Here is a 15,896-nt window from a genome sequence, read left to right as displayed (position 1 = left end):
AGAATCCAGTAACTTCATTCTGAATTGGTGAGCTTGTTCATCCAGTTTGCTGTATGAACAGGGTAATGGTGGGCAGTGTGTTTACCTAAGACAAATAAGAGTCAGATTACACCAGTGGTTTGTTTCTGGAGTGTGCTATCTACATTTACTTTTAGACCACATGCTTTAGAAAGTTAAAGTATGGTAGAACTCAGAGATGTTGCTCTGATTCCCACATCTCTAGACAATGACCCTAAAGCAGGTCCCAAAGAGACTGCCAGATTTACCCATCTCTCAGTATAAGTCTGCAGCATGGTTTCTTCCAAACTGATGTAACGTGTAGTATGAAATAACAGGTTCAACCACTTGTTCATTGAGGTTGAATTGAGTTTTACTCTAATATGCAAAGCTTTCTCCCAGAATAGAAGAGTTAGGTACTTTACTTCCTGAACTGGTTGCCTGAGTAGCAAATAGATGGAGAATTCTTCCAGCTTTAGCCTCTTCAGAAGCAGGAAGTCTCTCTTCACCTTTCCTAGGTCATGCAGATATTTAATACACAACCAGTTTAGCAGTAGCTCCACCAGAACTTGTTCAAACATTACTGAACAGACACTGGCTTTCTAGCTGGAATAGCATAGCTTCATCTGTTATTGTGGGAGCAGAACTCCTGGCCCCAAACAAGCCTGTGCAAAGAACTAGCAGTGTTTGCTACTATAGCTATAGGAGGCAGTCTTCAGTCTTCAGCTGGCGAACTGTTCAGTGCCTAAACATGCCACTGCCCCACTTTCTAGTTGTGCTCCTCACCTGGACGAAACTCCAAGGTTATTTCTGTTGGAGTATCAATTAAGTAAGGGCCTCTGATTGTATCCCAGTGATTCAAATAATCACTTTTGACACAATGAGGTCACTTTCCCCAGCAGTGCTGAGCTGCAGCTACCCTTTCATCAAATGAGATTTCCGTTCAGCAGGGTACTATTAGCAATTGTCACCATGCTGTCTGTGGGTTGTGTGTGATAAAGGTTGCCAGTGCCAGTAAATATCTGATCTTTTTGAGGAGAATTCTGTCCCTATTAGATAACCAAGTATTCAACCATCCCAGAATCCCACTCAGTAATTAAAAAAATAATAATTCTGTGTGATTACAAAGAACTTTGTTCTCATTTCCTTCTTTCCCTGTGATCAGTGTGTGTGCTGTCTTTTATCTCCCATCCCTCTTCTCTTTTCCCACATACAACAAAAATGCCATCTTCAAATCTGCATTCTTCTTAAGCTGTGGTTCCCAGGCAGCACACAAGTGTTCCTTCTTACAAACAAAAAGAATAGAAGTTGATACTTATTGGTCCTGAGGTTGATCAAAGAGTTTGTAGGTTCATCTAAAGAAAGCAAGGTGACAAGGAGAAATGCCTAGTTTCTGCCTGACAGGCATGATTATGTTAGAAGGCAAGTCTTATTTTAGTTGATAGGTTTGAGCTATAAATAAGGTAGGAGAGGGTTCTGTGCTCATTTACTGCCTTTGGATTCCCATCATTATGGGAATTAAAGGAAGTGACAAAGAAAAGAAGAATGCAAAAATCTTAAAGGCTTATAGTCATAACTTTTTGAGAGGATTCTTTAAATAAAATAGCACAGCACTGTGAGCAGTGAGCAAGATTAAAGGTTCAGACCCAGCAAAACTACTTTGAGCAGCAAAAACAGACTGCCAGGAAGAATGAAATTTTAAGTGGTCCATTTACTGGTTTACTTACTGGAGGATGAGGGCACATGAGGGTCAGAGTTGGTTTACATGACTTTATCTTGCATTTTTTTCCAGAGAAACCAGAATCCTTTCCATAAACGCTCTTACCAATCTAATTCTTATTCCAGACCTCTCACTCCGTGAACACCCTCTCAGATGTCAGCAGGCTGATGTGGTAGGAGGCTTAATCAAGGGAAGAAAGACTTTTCTCATTACTAGGACTGTTTCTTGTGCTGCTGATGTAATGTTTTCACCCCAATATGTGCAGCAAGCATCCCCTGGATTATGCTTCCTGTAGTCACTCTCACTGGGATCAGTAGTAGGAGATCAACACTGTTGAGGAGGAATTTACCCTTTCAGAGAACAAGGCACAAAGTTAGGCAACAGTGGATGTTATGGAAAATACCCTTGTGTCTTCATTGCCTTGTGTGCACAGGCAATATCACACAGCATATGGTCATAGAACCACTGAATCATATCAGTTGGAAAAGAGCTTTAAGATCATCAAGTCTAACCCATATCTAACTCTACCAAGGCTGGTGTTAATCCATGTCCCTCAGCACCACATCGCTTTGAAACAACTCCAGGGATGGGAATTCAACCACCTCTCTGCAGAATCTGTTCCAGTCTTTGAGAACCCTTTCAGTGAAGAAGTTTCTTCTAATATTGAACTTAAACTTCCTCTGGTGAAACTTCAGGTAATTTCTTCCCATCCCATCACTTGTTACTGGGGAGAAGAGACCAATCCCCACCTCATTCCAACCTCCTCTCAGGGTGTTGTAGAGAGCAATGAGGTCTCCTCTGAGCCTCCTCTTCTCCAGACTAAATAACCCCTCGGCTGCTTCTCACCAGACCTGTTCTCCAGACCCTTCACCAGCTTTTTGACCTTCTCTGGGCCTGTTTCAGCACCAAAATGTCTTTCTTGTAGTGAAGGGCCCAAAACTGAACTCCATACTCAAGGTGTGAACTCCATACTCCAGAGTACAGGAGGACAGAGTGGAGGCTGAGCAATTTGTCTTTGGTTTGGAAATTAAAGGTTTCTGCTTTCAGTCACAAGAGGCAAAGGCACAGTAGCAGCAGTACTGAGGAGCAGCAGTACTGAGGTGAGAGAGGTTGGATGAGAAGGTGTCCCAGTCAGCCTTCTCTCTGTGTTCAGGTCAGGCAGAGTATATTGTTCAGTTACACAGCTAGACAGCATCTCTGGCCTTTGCAGCAAGGATCCTATTAGGCCTGTGTCTCAATGTATACCAGGCAATTTTCCATATAGTTCACAGAACATTAGGGGGTGGAAGGGACCTCAAAAGGTCATCTAGTCCAACCCCCCTGCCAGAGCAGGATCATCTAGAGTAGGTCACACAGGAATGTGTCTGAGCAGGTTTTGAAAGTCTCCAGAGAAGGAGACTCCACAGCCTCTCTGGGAAGCCTATTCCAGTGCTCTGTCACCTTCACAGTAAAAATATTTCTCCTTATGTTCACATGGAACCTCCTATCCTCCAGCTTGCACTGATTGGCCCTTGTCCTATTATTGGGCATCTCTGAGAAGAGCCTGGCTCTGTCCTCCTGACATTCACCCCTCACATATTTGTAACCATTAATGAGGTCACTCCTCAGTCTCCTCTTCTCCAAGCTGAAGAGACCCAGCACCCTCAATCTTTCCTCATAAGGGAGATGTACAAGTTATCTTATAGATCCACGTTTCCCAACCGGAATTTGAACTCAGGCTTGCCCTCATCATTATATTGTGTTTAGCACCTTATACAGGGAGAAGCATAACCCTAACCTGCATTGGACTCCTGAAAATTTGCTTTCAGTTTTAACTTGCTGATGTTTTTTAGATTGAAAGAATTTTGTTCTATAAAGTTGCTGAACTTGGCAAAGCACTTCAGTGGTTTTGGATCTGTCAGCTTTTCCTCCCTTCCTTCTTTCATAGTAGTTTCTCCCCACAACAAATTTCATGAGACTTTCTATAGAAGAGCCCATCTCTGTGAACTTCATAATGGCAAAAGGAATCGAAATGTTTCTGAGTTTGACTAGGTCAAGGATGACTAGAAGTCAACAGCACTGCAAGGCTGTTTCATAAGCAGTATGAATGAGATGGATAATGATCAGGCAAGATGTCTGCAAGAAGGTAAACACCAGGATCAGTGGCTGTGGGTACATCTGCACCACACAATAGGATGCCTGACAGCATGTTTGAGATGCTGTGGTCTCGTATGTCAAGTACTCTACAGAGATACTACTTTAGGCTCAGCAGAGTTCTATTAGCAGAATCTGCACCTGGGCCACCATGACTGTGCTGCGTCCAGTTCCAAAGCCAGGCAGCTGAGGTCCTCAAGCCCAGTTGTCTCTGCCTGAATGGTGCTGTCCTACCTATGAGAAACATGTTCTGAATGGACTGCAAGAATCCTTCAGTTAATTAACTCCCAGTAGTTGATATGGATTGGCAATGGATTGTAGAAACAACGTGGGCTGCCAAAGATTGCTGAGATAAACAATAAACAGTGCAGGGCTGCTCATGGATAATGCACATGAGCTGCCACATTTCATTCCAAGAAATAGCTCAAGTAATGGCTTAATGATCCTTTTTCACTAACTCACATGTTGCCAGCTCATTTCCACAGATTCTGTGTGCATTGTACACTCTCTCTGAGAGTGACCAGCTAACAAATCTTCATTCAGGAGGGGGCAGAAGGGATGGTAAAAGCTTTCCTAATGAGATTCTGTGATGCGGTGAAGATTGTGTGCCTCTGGCTGTTTCAGTTGCCTGATTGCTTTTAATGATTCTCCCTTGGTGCTTGATAAAACTCCCCCTTGAATCTGCAAGTCTCAGGCCAGCCCATCTAACCAGGATCATGTTTTTCTCACTTTGTGGGTGGCCTAAGAGATGACTAGCACCATCTTTAGTTTCTCCAAGACAGTTCTTCTGCTTCAGTTTTGAAAGAATAACATTGAATTAAAGTATGAGACAGAAAACACAACTTCACACTTCTAAAAATTCTGGAGGCCAGAAGCTTAGACATTGTTAGCCATTGAGGCAAGGTTTTGCCAGTTCACATTTCTCAGAGGGAGCAAGAGAAAACAGAAATATTTCTAGCATCATGTAAAACTCCAACCCGAGTGGGGGAAATGGCCATGTGTCATCCCCCCTGCTTTGTTGAATGAGTCAGTCAGAATGGATGAGCTGTTGGGGCAGGGACTGTTTCTTTGCTCAGCATTGGGGAACTGCAGGCCGCATCTGGGTCTAATTGCTGCTACCAGAAAAGCTGCAACAAGTTGGAGGTATGCATGGAACCTGTGCTGCCAGCTGGGGGTAAATACAGTGATACAACTGGAGGAAGAGAGGCTCATCAAGTTGGCAGCCTGCTCGACACAAAATATTGTGCTTTCGCTTTGGCTGCTCGAACAAATAACGTTTAAAGGCCAGACTCGCAGCAGATGGCCAACAGCTGACTTACAGGAACATTTTCAGTAACCTTCATTCTTCAGCTATCAGATCCCTGACTGGTCTCTTACCAGGCAGCCCTGCCTCGCTGCGAACACACGCTGAGCCCGTTCTTTTGGCAGAGTTTGTCACATTATGTTTGTCTGCTGGTGCAGACACTCACTCACATTGGATGGACAGCTGGGCTGGAGTTTTTTGGGAAAACTCAAAGCAACCAAAATTGCAGTAGTGGAGGTTTGTCTCGGTCAGGACCGAAGCCCCAGCTCCTCAGTGTTCTTCTCCATGAAGATCCCTGCAAGATGTGGCATTATGTTGTACTTAGCTTGTGTCTTCTCTGTGAAATACTCATGTGTATGTGCACGTCCATTTCAGTACCTTGGTTTTGGTGGAACTCAAGAGTTCAATACTTGACAATTTCTTTTTGTTTCTAGAGTGAACTTGAATGTCTTGAGTCTTAGTAGGAACTTGTTTTCTCGATTCTCTCAAGTTATTGAGATTAAAGTTAACCTGTAGTGTATTTTCCTTTTGCAGGGCACACACATGTTTCAACCGTTTGGATCTTCCACCTTACCCCTCATATTCTATGCTGTATGAAAAGCTGCTGACAGCTGTTGAAGAAACTAGCACCTTTGGACTTGAATGAGGGGGTTCAGGCACTTCTGGTGTTTTTCTGGCTGATGATGTCACCTTTCCTGTCCACCATCATTTGGTCTTTGTTTCCCATGTTTTTATTTTTGAAAACAAAACAAACAAAACAAAGCAAACAAAAAAATAATCAAGATTAACAAAAGCTGTGCATGAAGAACTGCCACCCTCTTCTAAGATCTAACCTTCATGCTTTCATCCTGTTTCCAATGGACTGCTAGTCTGTATGCAATAGAAAACCAACTGTCTCAAGGTTTCTGTATATCTCTACATACCTCCATTAATAATGATGAAAATACAAATGCAAGTTACACTACACTTGACCAAATGTTAATAAATGTTTACTTCCACCTACGTTGATTAAAAAATAAAGAAAAAAACCCAACTCATCAAGCATTCCAAGCTTTTATATGCCCACACCTTCTAGATCAGCCCATCCTACTTCTTAACCATTGAATCCGGTACTAGGAGCTGGTCAAATAGATCTTCATCCATCCTGGTTTTCCCTGTACGCATTGTCCATCTGAGAGACATCTGTGAGCAAAACTGAAATTTTATACACGAACTCGAGATCCACATCCGTTGCATCAGCTGGAACTGTCCCAGGTCTATGGTGCAGATAAGACCTTCAAAAACTAAAAAACCAACCTGTAACGCAATGCAAAGCATAACAGCGAATGTTATGGTTGCTGCTTGCCAGTACTGGAGAGAACTTGCACTTCAGAGATATTGGGAGGGGCATCTCCATTGTAATGTTTACCACACAAGAAGCACAAGGTTGTGCACACTCAAGAAGGATGTTTTATTATGTAGCATAAAGGACAAGGCTCCCTTACCTTAGTGTTGTATATGACAAAGGAAAGGGGAATAAGAAGAATGTTCTACTCTTATGAATACCCTTGGGTTCTGTTTACCAGGTCTTTGTTTTCTGATGTTAAAAATGCTCCTTTCCAAATGAGAGGTCTAGACAATCCCATCCCCTGTGTCAGAAGCCATTTATTTTATGTCAGGCTGAGCTAATCTATGGTTGCTGGGGGCAGTTTTTGGTTCTGTCATTTTTCTTTTCTTGTCCAGTGGAAATCTCCATAACCTCAAGAGTGGCTGTAGACAAAAGGTTTTAGTACAGAGTCTATGAAATGAGAAGCTGCAGTGAATGAGGGTGCTTGTCAGGGATGAAGGGGACTCACTCTCTTTGGGTTAAGATTGTGTTGCATTTCCTCTTGGAGTAAGCCCAAAGGGCCTCAGGTCATGTTAGGAACCACTAAACTAAAATCTAGCTTTTGCTGCTGCAGACATAACCCTCTTCGGTTTGGTGTTCTTTGCATTCCAGTTCTGAAGCCAGGGAACAAAGGGGAAAACAGCAGTTAGCTTGTCTTAGGATGGATTTTGCTGAGGCTGTTACAATCACCCTCACTGCTCTGATGGCGTTCTGTTTATTAATCTTTGCTTCCCTTGTTTTCCAAGACTCAGATTGAAAGTGTTTGTCTTAACTGGGAAAAGGAAATACAAAATACATTCTGACACTAAACATGTTAAAGGATGCATGAAATATGAGGTGTGAGACTTGTGAAGGCTGAGTGAAGGTGAGAAGGTAACATTGTAGTGTTGAGCAGCTCACATAAAACACCACACCCCCTTGAAGGTTTGTTACTGGTGGCTTTGTGTTAGCAGTGCTTCAGAAAACTGTAAAATGAGAAGATCAGGTCAATCTCTGACACATCTAATTCCCAGAAGCTTTCTCTCCACAGAAAAGAATTGGGCCTTGATTTCCCACCTATTTTTGTGATGACTATACAGAAACTCATCGCACTTGAAAAATGGCAATTCTGAGAGACTTGGATCATTCTCCTGCTTTGATTCCTTATGTCAAGAGGTATTTGAAAGGTGATAGACCCACACCCATGTTTCTGAGCAGAAATAGTAGCTTTTGTTGACGACAGCTTAAATGTTTGGGATATTTAAATTGCTCCATTCCTTCAATTTCTGCAACATTTCACCACTTCGATACTAATTTACTAAGAATCTGTTTTACAGGATGTTGTTATTCTCAGAGTACTCAGATTGCAACTGTGTGTGGAGGCAGCAGTTACAGGCCAGGTTCATTGTACCAGCTGCTGAAAATGATGCTCATTATTTCCACAAACCATCTCTTGGGTGTCTCTTCCACATCACCAGGCCCACTGCCCACTAGAGTGGAAATCTTAACTTGAGAGCGCCGGTCATGTGCAGATGAATTACATCAGAGCAAGTCACAGCAGGAGAGACTCAGCCACCAAATCTTCCAGTCTGTGGAATTTCTGCCTCTTTGCCGCTGGGCCCCAAAATCCACTGATTCCTCTATGGTTCTGGTTTCATTCTTGGTGATGTTGTGAAGTTACCTGAACTGTGTGAAATGATGGATGTCTTCCAATAATAGATGAAAAGAAAGAGAAGAATCCCAATTCAAGAATCCCAATCGGCGGGTCTATATTTGGCCGAGGAAAAGAGTACATCAAGAGCTGTCTCATTAACATAGTTAAAAAGTACCAAAAAGAAAAAAATAACCCATTCTTTACAATGGTGTATAGCTGGGGGTTTTAAAAGCATTTTCAAACTGTGCTTTCATAAGGAAAAAAGTGAAGCTATTTTATTGTGGCATAAAAGATGTTTGTGTTTCAGAGACAGCATCAAATCCCACTGATGGAAACAGGCTTTCTCTTGAAATTCTTCTTCACAACACCTTCTGGCACTCACCACCCGCTGAGCTAGATTAGGTTTTGTGTATCTCCATGTTTGGTAGATGCCATCTCAAGCACCTTGTATATTCCTGCTTTGGGAAACACACAGCAGAGCCAGCTGCTTCCTGTTTGTCAAGGCTTAGGGCTGGACCAGCCGCTATAGGAGTGACAGAGGCTCTCTGTGAACCCCTCTGCCTTCCCAGAGGGGTTGCCAAAGGGAATAAGGGAGAGAAACTGATGAGTTGGGAAAGAAAACTAAACCAGCTTTAATGACAATAATAACATAAAATATATTCAAATACAGAATGGGAATGGAACCCAACCCCCTGATGGCAACTAGTCACTGTCACCACTGATGCTGTGGCAGAAGCCCAGACTGGGATTCATTGCAGACAGGAACCAGATTCAGGAGCTGGATTCTGGAACTGGATTCAGGAACTCATGGATCATGATCAAGGCAGAATGGACATAGACTTCCTGGGACACCACCCATTGAAGAGGAGGCTGGATCCTGCTGATCCCTCAGCTTTACACAGAATATGCCATCCCTTGTTGGTCACTTCAGGGTCACCTGCCCTGTCCCTTCCTCCCCACAGCTGCAGCCTTTCCCTTCCTGCACCCCAAGGTGTCGCAGTGCCCTTGGTCTGCAGCCCAGCTCTTGGTGCTAACTCTCCTCATCAGCGTTGTCACTTCTGTCAGCAGCCAGTGTCTGTGCAAACCTGCCCTGAGCTGCAGAAAGTGCTGGCCCTGAGCAGAGACTGAGCTGGGAAGGCACAGCACTGAGCAGAATTAGTGCAGGTCTGTCTCACACCAGGACAAAGTCTGTGGTTCAAGCACACAGCCTAGCACTTTTAAAAGATTGTTTTCCCAGGAGACTGTGGTGACATCAAAACAAGAAGGCTGGATAATTTCCTCACTTTTTGTGGGTTTTTTAAATTTATTATTATTATTATTATTATGTTTGGTTGGTTGGTTGGGTTTTTTTGTTTGTTTGGGTTTTCTTGGTATCTAAAGCCAGTAATAGAGGAAGATTACTAAATTCATAAAACAAAGAGAAATAAGATGCCACACTCTGCTTTTCTTTCATTCTACCGTTCCAGACATATCCATCTCTCTTCCAAATGCCCTACCCCAGTAGGTTGATCAGGTTTGATGCTTTGCAGTGCATTTCTCCATTTGTAGAGTCATCCCCTAGGCAGAATCCAGCCCCAATCCAGAGCAAAGGGAAGCTATGCATACAACTGGCACTGTAGTTAGAGTGAGCAAGGCAGTGAGTGAATGGTGCTAACAGGAGAGAGGGAAGAACCCCTCTCCCTTGTCCTGTTATTTAACCTGCCCATTATGCAATGAATTGATTGTTTGTGTTGTTGTGCACATACAAGGCATATACTCTTCCCAGTATACCTTTCAACTCAAATGCTGTTACTCTTATAATCATCTGTGCTCTTCTCAGGTCTGCATTTTCATCTGCAAAATGCTGACTGTTAATTACAGGATTTCTGGTTTCATTATTTTCCCACAGTAAAGGCCAGAAGATATTCCATAGGGCACATTTACAGTGCAGTAATCTGTTCAGCTACTTCACCTCAGCTCCCTCTAAACATGGTGGTGGCTCGATTAGGATATGACATAATCATCACTGGTTTTTAAGATTCAAGTGAAAAATGAAGCAGGCAACCTGGCAGGTCTTCTGAACTACAGTTTTCAATGACAGCGATGAATACTGGGAATTGTACATTTGGCTTCAGAGGGCTCCTGTCCTTCTCAGCATGGCTTCTGTGATGGTTTTAATGGTAGAGGGAGGGAAAGGGACGTTTCTGCTTATGAAATCCTGTGGCTGTCCTAGCATTAATCTGAAGACAGGAGAATGAAAATAGGTATTTTGAATCATCAGTAGGTCTTCCACCTTGGAGTAGCCTCACCGACTGTTGAACCACATAAGCTATGCAGGATTTGATCCAGTGTGAACAACTGTACCTTACTGTTAACTGTGTCGGGTCTACACCTCACACCTGCTGCCACTCCAGTCTGCAGCAGGTTCCATGAGCGTCCTGTTTCAGTCACTGGGCTGTGCATGCTGTGCATGTTCAGAGCATGGCTGTTATGCTCTAGGCAGATGTGTGGTTCTCACAAGGCGGGAACTGAGCAGTCCAAACTATGTCTAATGGAGGAGTCATGAGTTTTGTGCAGGTCTGACACAGGGGACTTTTTTTACCCAGTTTGCTCAACTGCCAGTGAACTTCTAAATGAACTTTAGCTGAGGTTTAGAGTTTGTAGTCTGATCTGAGAGGCAGCCTGTAAGGTGGGGGTGTTTGTTGAATTTGCCTTGTTCTAGTTTCATTGTAACAAAGAATAGACGTGCCTCTCGTTGAAACTGAAATTAGACACGAAAGTCAAATTGGAAATACATGAATGCACACAGAGGACAAGCTCAACTTGTCCTTCACTATTAATCTGACAGCCTATGGAATTCCAGGAGGACAAATTTGACTGGAGATTTGTTTAACTTCTGTTGAAATAATGATTATTTGCCCTGTCTCCACAGTAATATTAATAGGGCTTCCCAGTCAAGATTAAACACTTTCAGTCCCAAGCAGACAAACAGCTCTTTCTACAAGAAATGCGGTGCTTTTTTATTATCATTCTTGCTGTACCTCAGTGTTTGTTAGTAAAAGGGGAAAAAGGAAAAAAAAAAAAAAAAAAAAAAGAAAAAATGACTGCAATATACTAAGTCTGGAACTGAGTTTTTTTCCAGCTATCACAAAGTCCAAAAGATTGGATTGTTACTTTCTCTCTAGTGAGTCATGTAGTTCTTTTGTTCTAGTAGCAAAACAGATGCCTGTAGCTAGTAGATACTAGGTATGGTAAATATTGTACGTTAGCCAAATTCCCTGCAGCTTCTGACTTACCCAACAGAAATGTCTGTTCTGGTTTTTGGTAAAGACTACATGAAGTCAATGGCAGGAAAGGTCCTCCTTCTTGGACTGGTTTTGCTTATATTGACAGGAAAATGTCACATGATACTCAGGCTGTGCTTTCTATTTGACCATATCACTATAGAGGAATGTCAATAAAATCACTTTGTTATGGCATTGTGTGGACTGTCAATTGCAAACAACTTCTTTTGTAGATGATGTGTTTTACCAGAGTGGGGAGAGACTGGCAGTAGTGAAAGTCCACTGATGTAAAGAATTGCTCTTCCAGGTTCTTAAATCTTTTTCAGCCATGGCATTCTGACCCTTCCACTGCTTTTGTTCAGGGTATATGTTTAAAAGTTGAGGTTCTCCACATAAGGCAGTATAACCAATGCCCCCGTGCTCTCTAAGACTGCCCTAAGACCAGCCCTGCCTTGAGCTTATTCCTCACCATAAAAAATGTGGGGACAAACCAAGGGTCAAAAGGGATGTGTGTGCTACTTATGCATACCAGCACCCTTCCAGGCGTAATTACTGCATTACAGGTATGAAATGCAAGCACAAAGATGATTTCTTAATAGCATATGCTGGGTCTGCATTAAGCATTGACAGCAAATAAGTAGCAAGATGCTCTGGCATTCTCAGCATGTCACACCCATTCCTCTGCTGCTCGTCACTGTAACATCTCAGGCATGTTTCATTAGCACATTCCAGGATAGATTAACACACCTCGGATACAAAGTCAGCAGACACCTTGCTGACCATACCTGTTGTCTTCACATAAATGGCAGCTCATGAGGGATCACAGTAGGATATGAAGGATAGGAAAGCTGAAATATGAAGAGCGATTTTTATAAGGAAAGCTATAAACCCATGGGAGACACCCAACAGGAACGGTGAGCACCGCTGGCACGAGACCAAGCGTAGCAAATGTAAACGCGTGTGACCGTGACAGCTCCTAAGAGACCTTCTGCAGTCAGCGCCGCATTTCAGCATGTGTAGAATACGGGTCCACAAGCCTGAGGCTAGTGCTGTCTGTCCTGTGTCAGACAGGTTGGTAGTAGCAACAGCATCACCCACCCATGGATGTGCTCAAGAAATCTGGGTCTGACTATGCAGCCTTTATTCAAAACTTGCATGCTCATGTACATGTGTGAGGTGGAAGAGCGGGCATTTGTGACACTAAGCTCTGAATTTGTCAGAGAAATATGAGGGAAGGAAGAATCAGTATTTACTGGAAAACAGTGAGATGAGCTGCCACTCGTTAGGGTGCACCACATGTGTCAGTTTCTGTGGTGGTGATCCCTGTCTGTGGTGGGAATGATGGCTGTCTTTTACCAGATACTGCTCTATGATGCATGATTTCTGATCCTGTCTGTTAAAAATAACAGCAGGCTGCCTGAAGCCTCCATAAATCAGATGTCTGTCTTGGCATGCCAATACAACTCCATCATCCTATCAGACATGACAAATCAATCATAATCCCTCTCCACCCTCTGATAGCGAAGTCATGGCTTTTGCTACAATGGACAATAAATCCATCTGTGGGCTGACGTTCATTCTTGTCTAAGAGGCCAGATTGGACAATAGCTGTCACTAATGGAGAACAAAGCTACAAAGGATCTGCTGTGTCTCCACTGATCGTAAGTCCTCCTTGAGCTGCAAAGCCACACTCTTTTAGTATATTTTAATTTAACCCTGGTAGTCTTCAGAATCAATTTTGCCTGAAAACATCCATCATGAATATACCAAATTGTAGAGTGTGTGGCTTTGTTTGTTTAGTTCCTACCTTCTTGGAATTCAGTTTTGAAGGAAAAGATATAAAAACACATCATTCTGTCTGAAACACCAGCCCTGATTCATATTTACATTAGGCTTTGGTGTATTGTTTTAACTCTAGTGTAAATGAAGCTTATCCCAGCAGTGCTACCTTAGGGCTCCTTGAAGCTACATAGAACAGAAGTTGCTGCTGCTGACTGCAGCTGATGATGTTTTTTCCTGAATTGCTGGCATGTGGGCTTCCATATAGCTAACTCCTGTGGTGTAGGAAGATAGTGGAGCTGCATGAGAAAGTTTTCTGTGTCAGTGGTAAACAGGAACAATACTAAGGTCACTTGCTTTCTGCAAAGAAGGATATATACTAGGGACATGCCTTCACCTTTTACATTTTTCAGGGTGAAAATAAAAGACTGGGTTGGGTTATTTTCTCTCCCAGTTATAAAATTAATCAGTTGTAAGAAAAAAAGTGATGCAAATACTCTGCAATGTGACGCTGAAAATCTGTTCTGTTTCTGAATGGAACACAGATATCAGTTGAAGAACTATTGCCGGGTGTGATGTCCTAAGCTGGTTATCCAGAATGAAAACAGCATACACAAATAAATTGCTCAAGCTCCTGGTTTGTTTTTTTTCCTGTTTTCAGCATTTTATACACTTCAGTCTGTAGACAAAGCTGTGTAGGTGCCTAACCAGCATGCCCCATGCAGTCATCATGTTTAGATAACAGCTTCTGAGGAATGCAGCTGGGCAACACTGGAATCTGCTTAGGAACTTGGTTACAAGCTGCAATTTGACTTCAGTACCTCTGAGGTATGTCTTAGTGTTAAACCCCATCAATGATGTTTTAGGAGTGACTGAATTAGTAATAAAGATTACTATATAAGATTACACTTACAATGTGTGAGGATACATTTACTGACAGCTCTGGCATCTCTGAATATAAACTTCCCTGCTTTTGGCAAGCAAGTTAACAGCTTTAGTGATTCCTGCATTGATTAATAGAATTGGGTTCTTTGGAGTTTAACCCCTGCTACTATGGTATGTAAAGCACACAACACAGGTTTTGATCATCGTCGTGCTTTGGCTATACATTGCTGCCCTGCTGATGTACACACCAAACAGCTTATCTTTGTGCTCTGGATACAGACATGAAATAAGTAGCAATGCACCCTTGGATTTTGTAAAATGTAGCCTGCCTCATTTGTGAAAGATGAATCTATCTCTGGGACTGCCTTGGCACTGCTGTGAAAGTGATCTGAGGAGCCCCCAAAAGAATGCATGGGCACCCATGTGATGTCTTTTCCAACTCTTAGTCTAATGTTTCGTGTTTAAAGGTCTTTTGGATGTGGTGCTTGGGGATATGGTTTAGGGGTGAACCTTGCAGAGTAGGATTATTAGTAGGACTTGGTGATCCCAAGGGTCTTTTCCAACCTGGATGTGATTCTGTGATACTGTTATTGTAGTATAGGTAAAGCTCATGCTGAAATGGAAATTTCTGCAAAATATGAACCTGTGAAAAGAATTTGGAAAGGTTTCTCTTGGATTCTCCAAGCACGAGTTCATTCATCTGTCCTGGAAATGACAATTAAATTCAAACCTTATGAGTGAAAAAGAGGTGTACATATTATAGCCACATGAGCAGCAGTTTGTATTAAATCTCTCATAAATATAATTCAGCAGAGCTGGCACTAATGATGCCTAGTGCTGCCACTTAGTGGAGCTGTACTTTCCTTCCTTCAGTTGGAAAAGTGAGGATTTTGTTGTTGTTGTTGTTGCTAGTAAGAAACCTGTACAAAAGTGTAGAATGGGACTGGTTTTTCAGTGGCGCTGGCTCACGTATAAAACAATCACCTTCAGCAATAAGTGGCTCATCAATGAAACAAAGCTAGATTCCTACAGAATCTAAGCAGCCCCCAGAAATTCCAGCCATGGAAGATCATGTCTTCCTATCATTGTGGAAGCTTGAAGGATCATTTTAGCACCTGAAAAACATCTTGTGTGTCCTGCGCTATGGATGGTCATACTTCTGTTATAAATGAACCATAGTGATGATTTAGAGTAACTTTTCTATCAGGAATAAGTTGCCAAATCTACTCATACAGGGAAGAGGAATGTCTTGTGAAGATGAAGCTGGAGGCAGACTGATACAGCTGGAGCAGAGCCCATGTCCTTCTGCAACATGTTTCATCCACCCCTTCAGGGCAGAATAGAAATCAGTCCTTCACTCAAGTGCGTGCAGGCATAACTTAGAAAAGGACATTCTTTTAAACAGGGTACTCTGGTGATGTCTTCCACCTCACCTCCTGCTTCTTAGCTTGCAGGCCAAACACAGCTCAGCAGAATGAATTCCTTTGATGCAACTGGCAGAGAGGCAAAAAACATAGTGAAATATAAATCAGTTAATGTTATCTGTACAAGCAGAAATCAACGTTTGTTTTAGTATCTGCGTGCTACTGGGCATACAACAGCTAATAATATTTCAGTGATTGAAGCCAAACATCCAAACAACAGGAAAAAATAATAAATATCTATTTTAATAGTAGGTGACATATGAGAGTAACCAGCCTAGATGTGTCTGTTATCTTATCTCTGAATAAATCAAGCACTTATATTTCTCCCTGTGAGGATGGCACATATAAGCTTGTATCCTGGTATGGAAGACTAAGATCACTGCTGCTTTAATA

At 42.5% G+C, this 15,896-nt stretch overlaps 1 protein-coding gene across 7 annotated transcripts in view; it reads left to right on the top strand.

The window, feature by feature from the left end:
• HECW1 (HECT, C2 and WW domain containing E3 ubiquitin protein ligase 1) overlaps positions 1-14,078 on the top strand; it is a 314,683-nt gene extending 300,605 nt beyond the window's left edge. For 4 of the 7 annotated variants that reach the window (XM_068152576.1, XM_068152575.1, XM_068152572.1 and 1 more), the window contains one exon: positions 5,688-14,078. In XM_068152576.1, the coding sequence (XP_068008677.1) occupies positions 5,688-5,799 (112 nt within the window). In that variant the 3' untranslated portion in view covers positions 5,800-14,078. The remainder of the gene's footprint in view (positions 1-5,687) is intronic. The other 3 variants (XM_068152573.1, XM_068152578.1, XM_068152577.1) reach the window with 1 other exon arrangement.
• Positions 14,079-15,896: the final 1,818 nt, after the last annotated feature.

This window comes from Melanerpes formicivorus, unplaced genomic scaffold (assembly GCF_026170545.1).
Source record: "Melanerpes formicivorus ecotype bairdi unplaced genomic scaffold, bMelFor1.0.p_v2 SCAF_24, whole genome shotgun sequence".
NCBI classification, from domain to species: Eukaryota; Metazoa; Chordata; class Aves; order Piciformes; family Picidae; genus Melanerpes; species Melanerpes formicivorus.
This window is presented reverse-complemented; position numbering and strand designations above follow the sequence as displayed.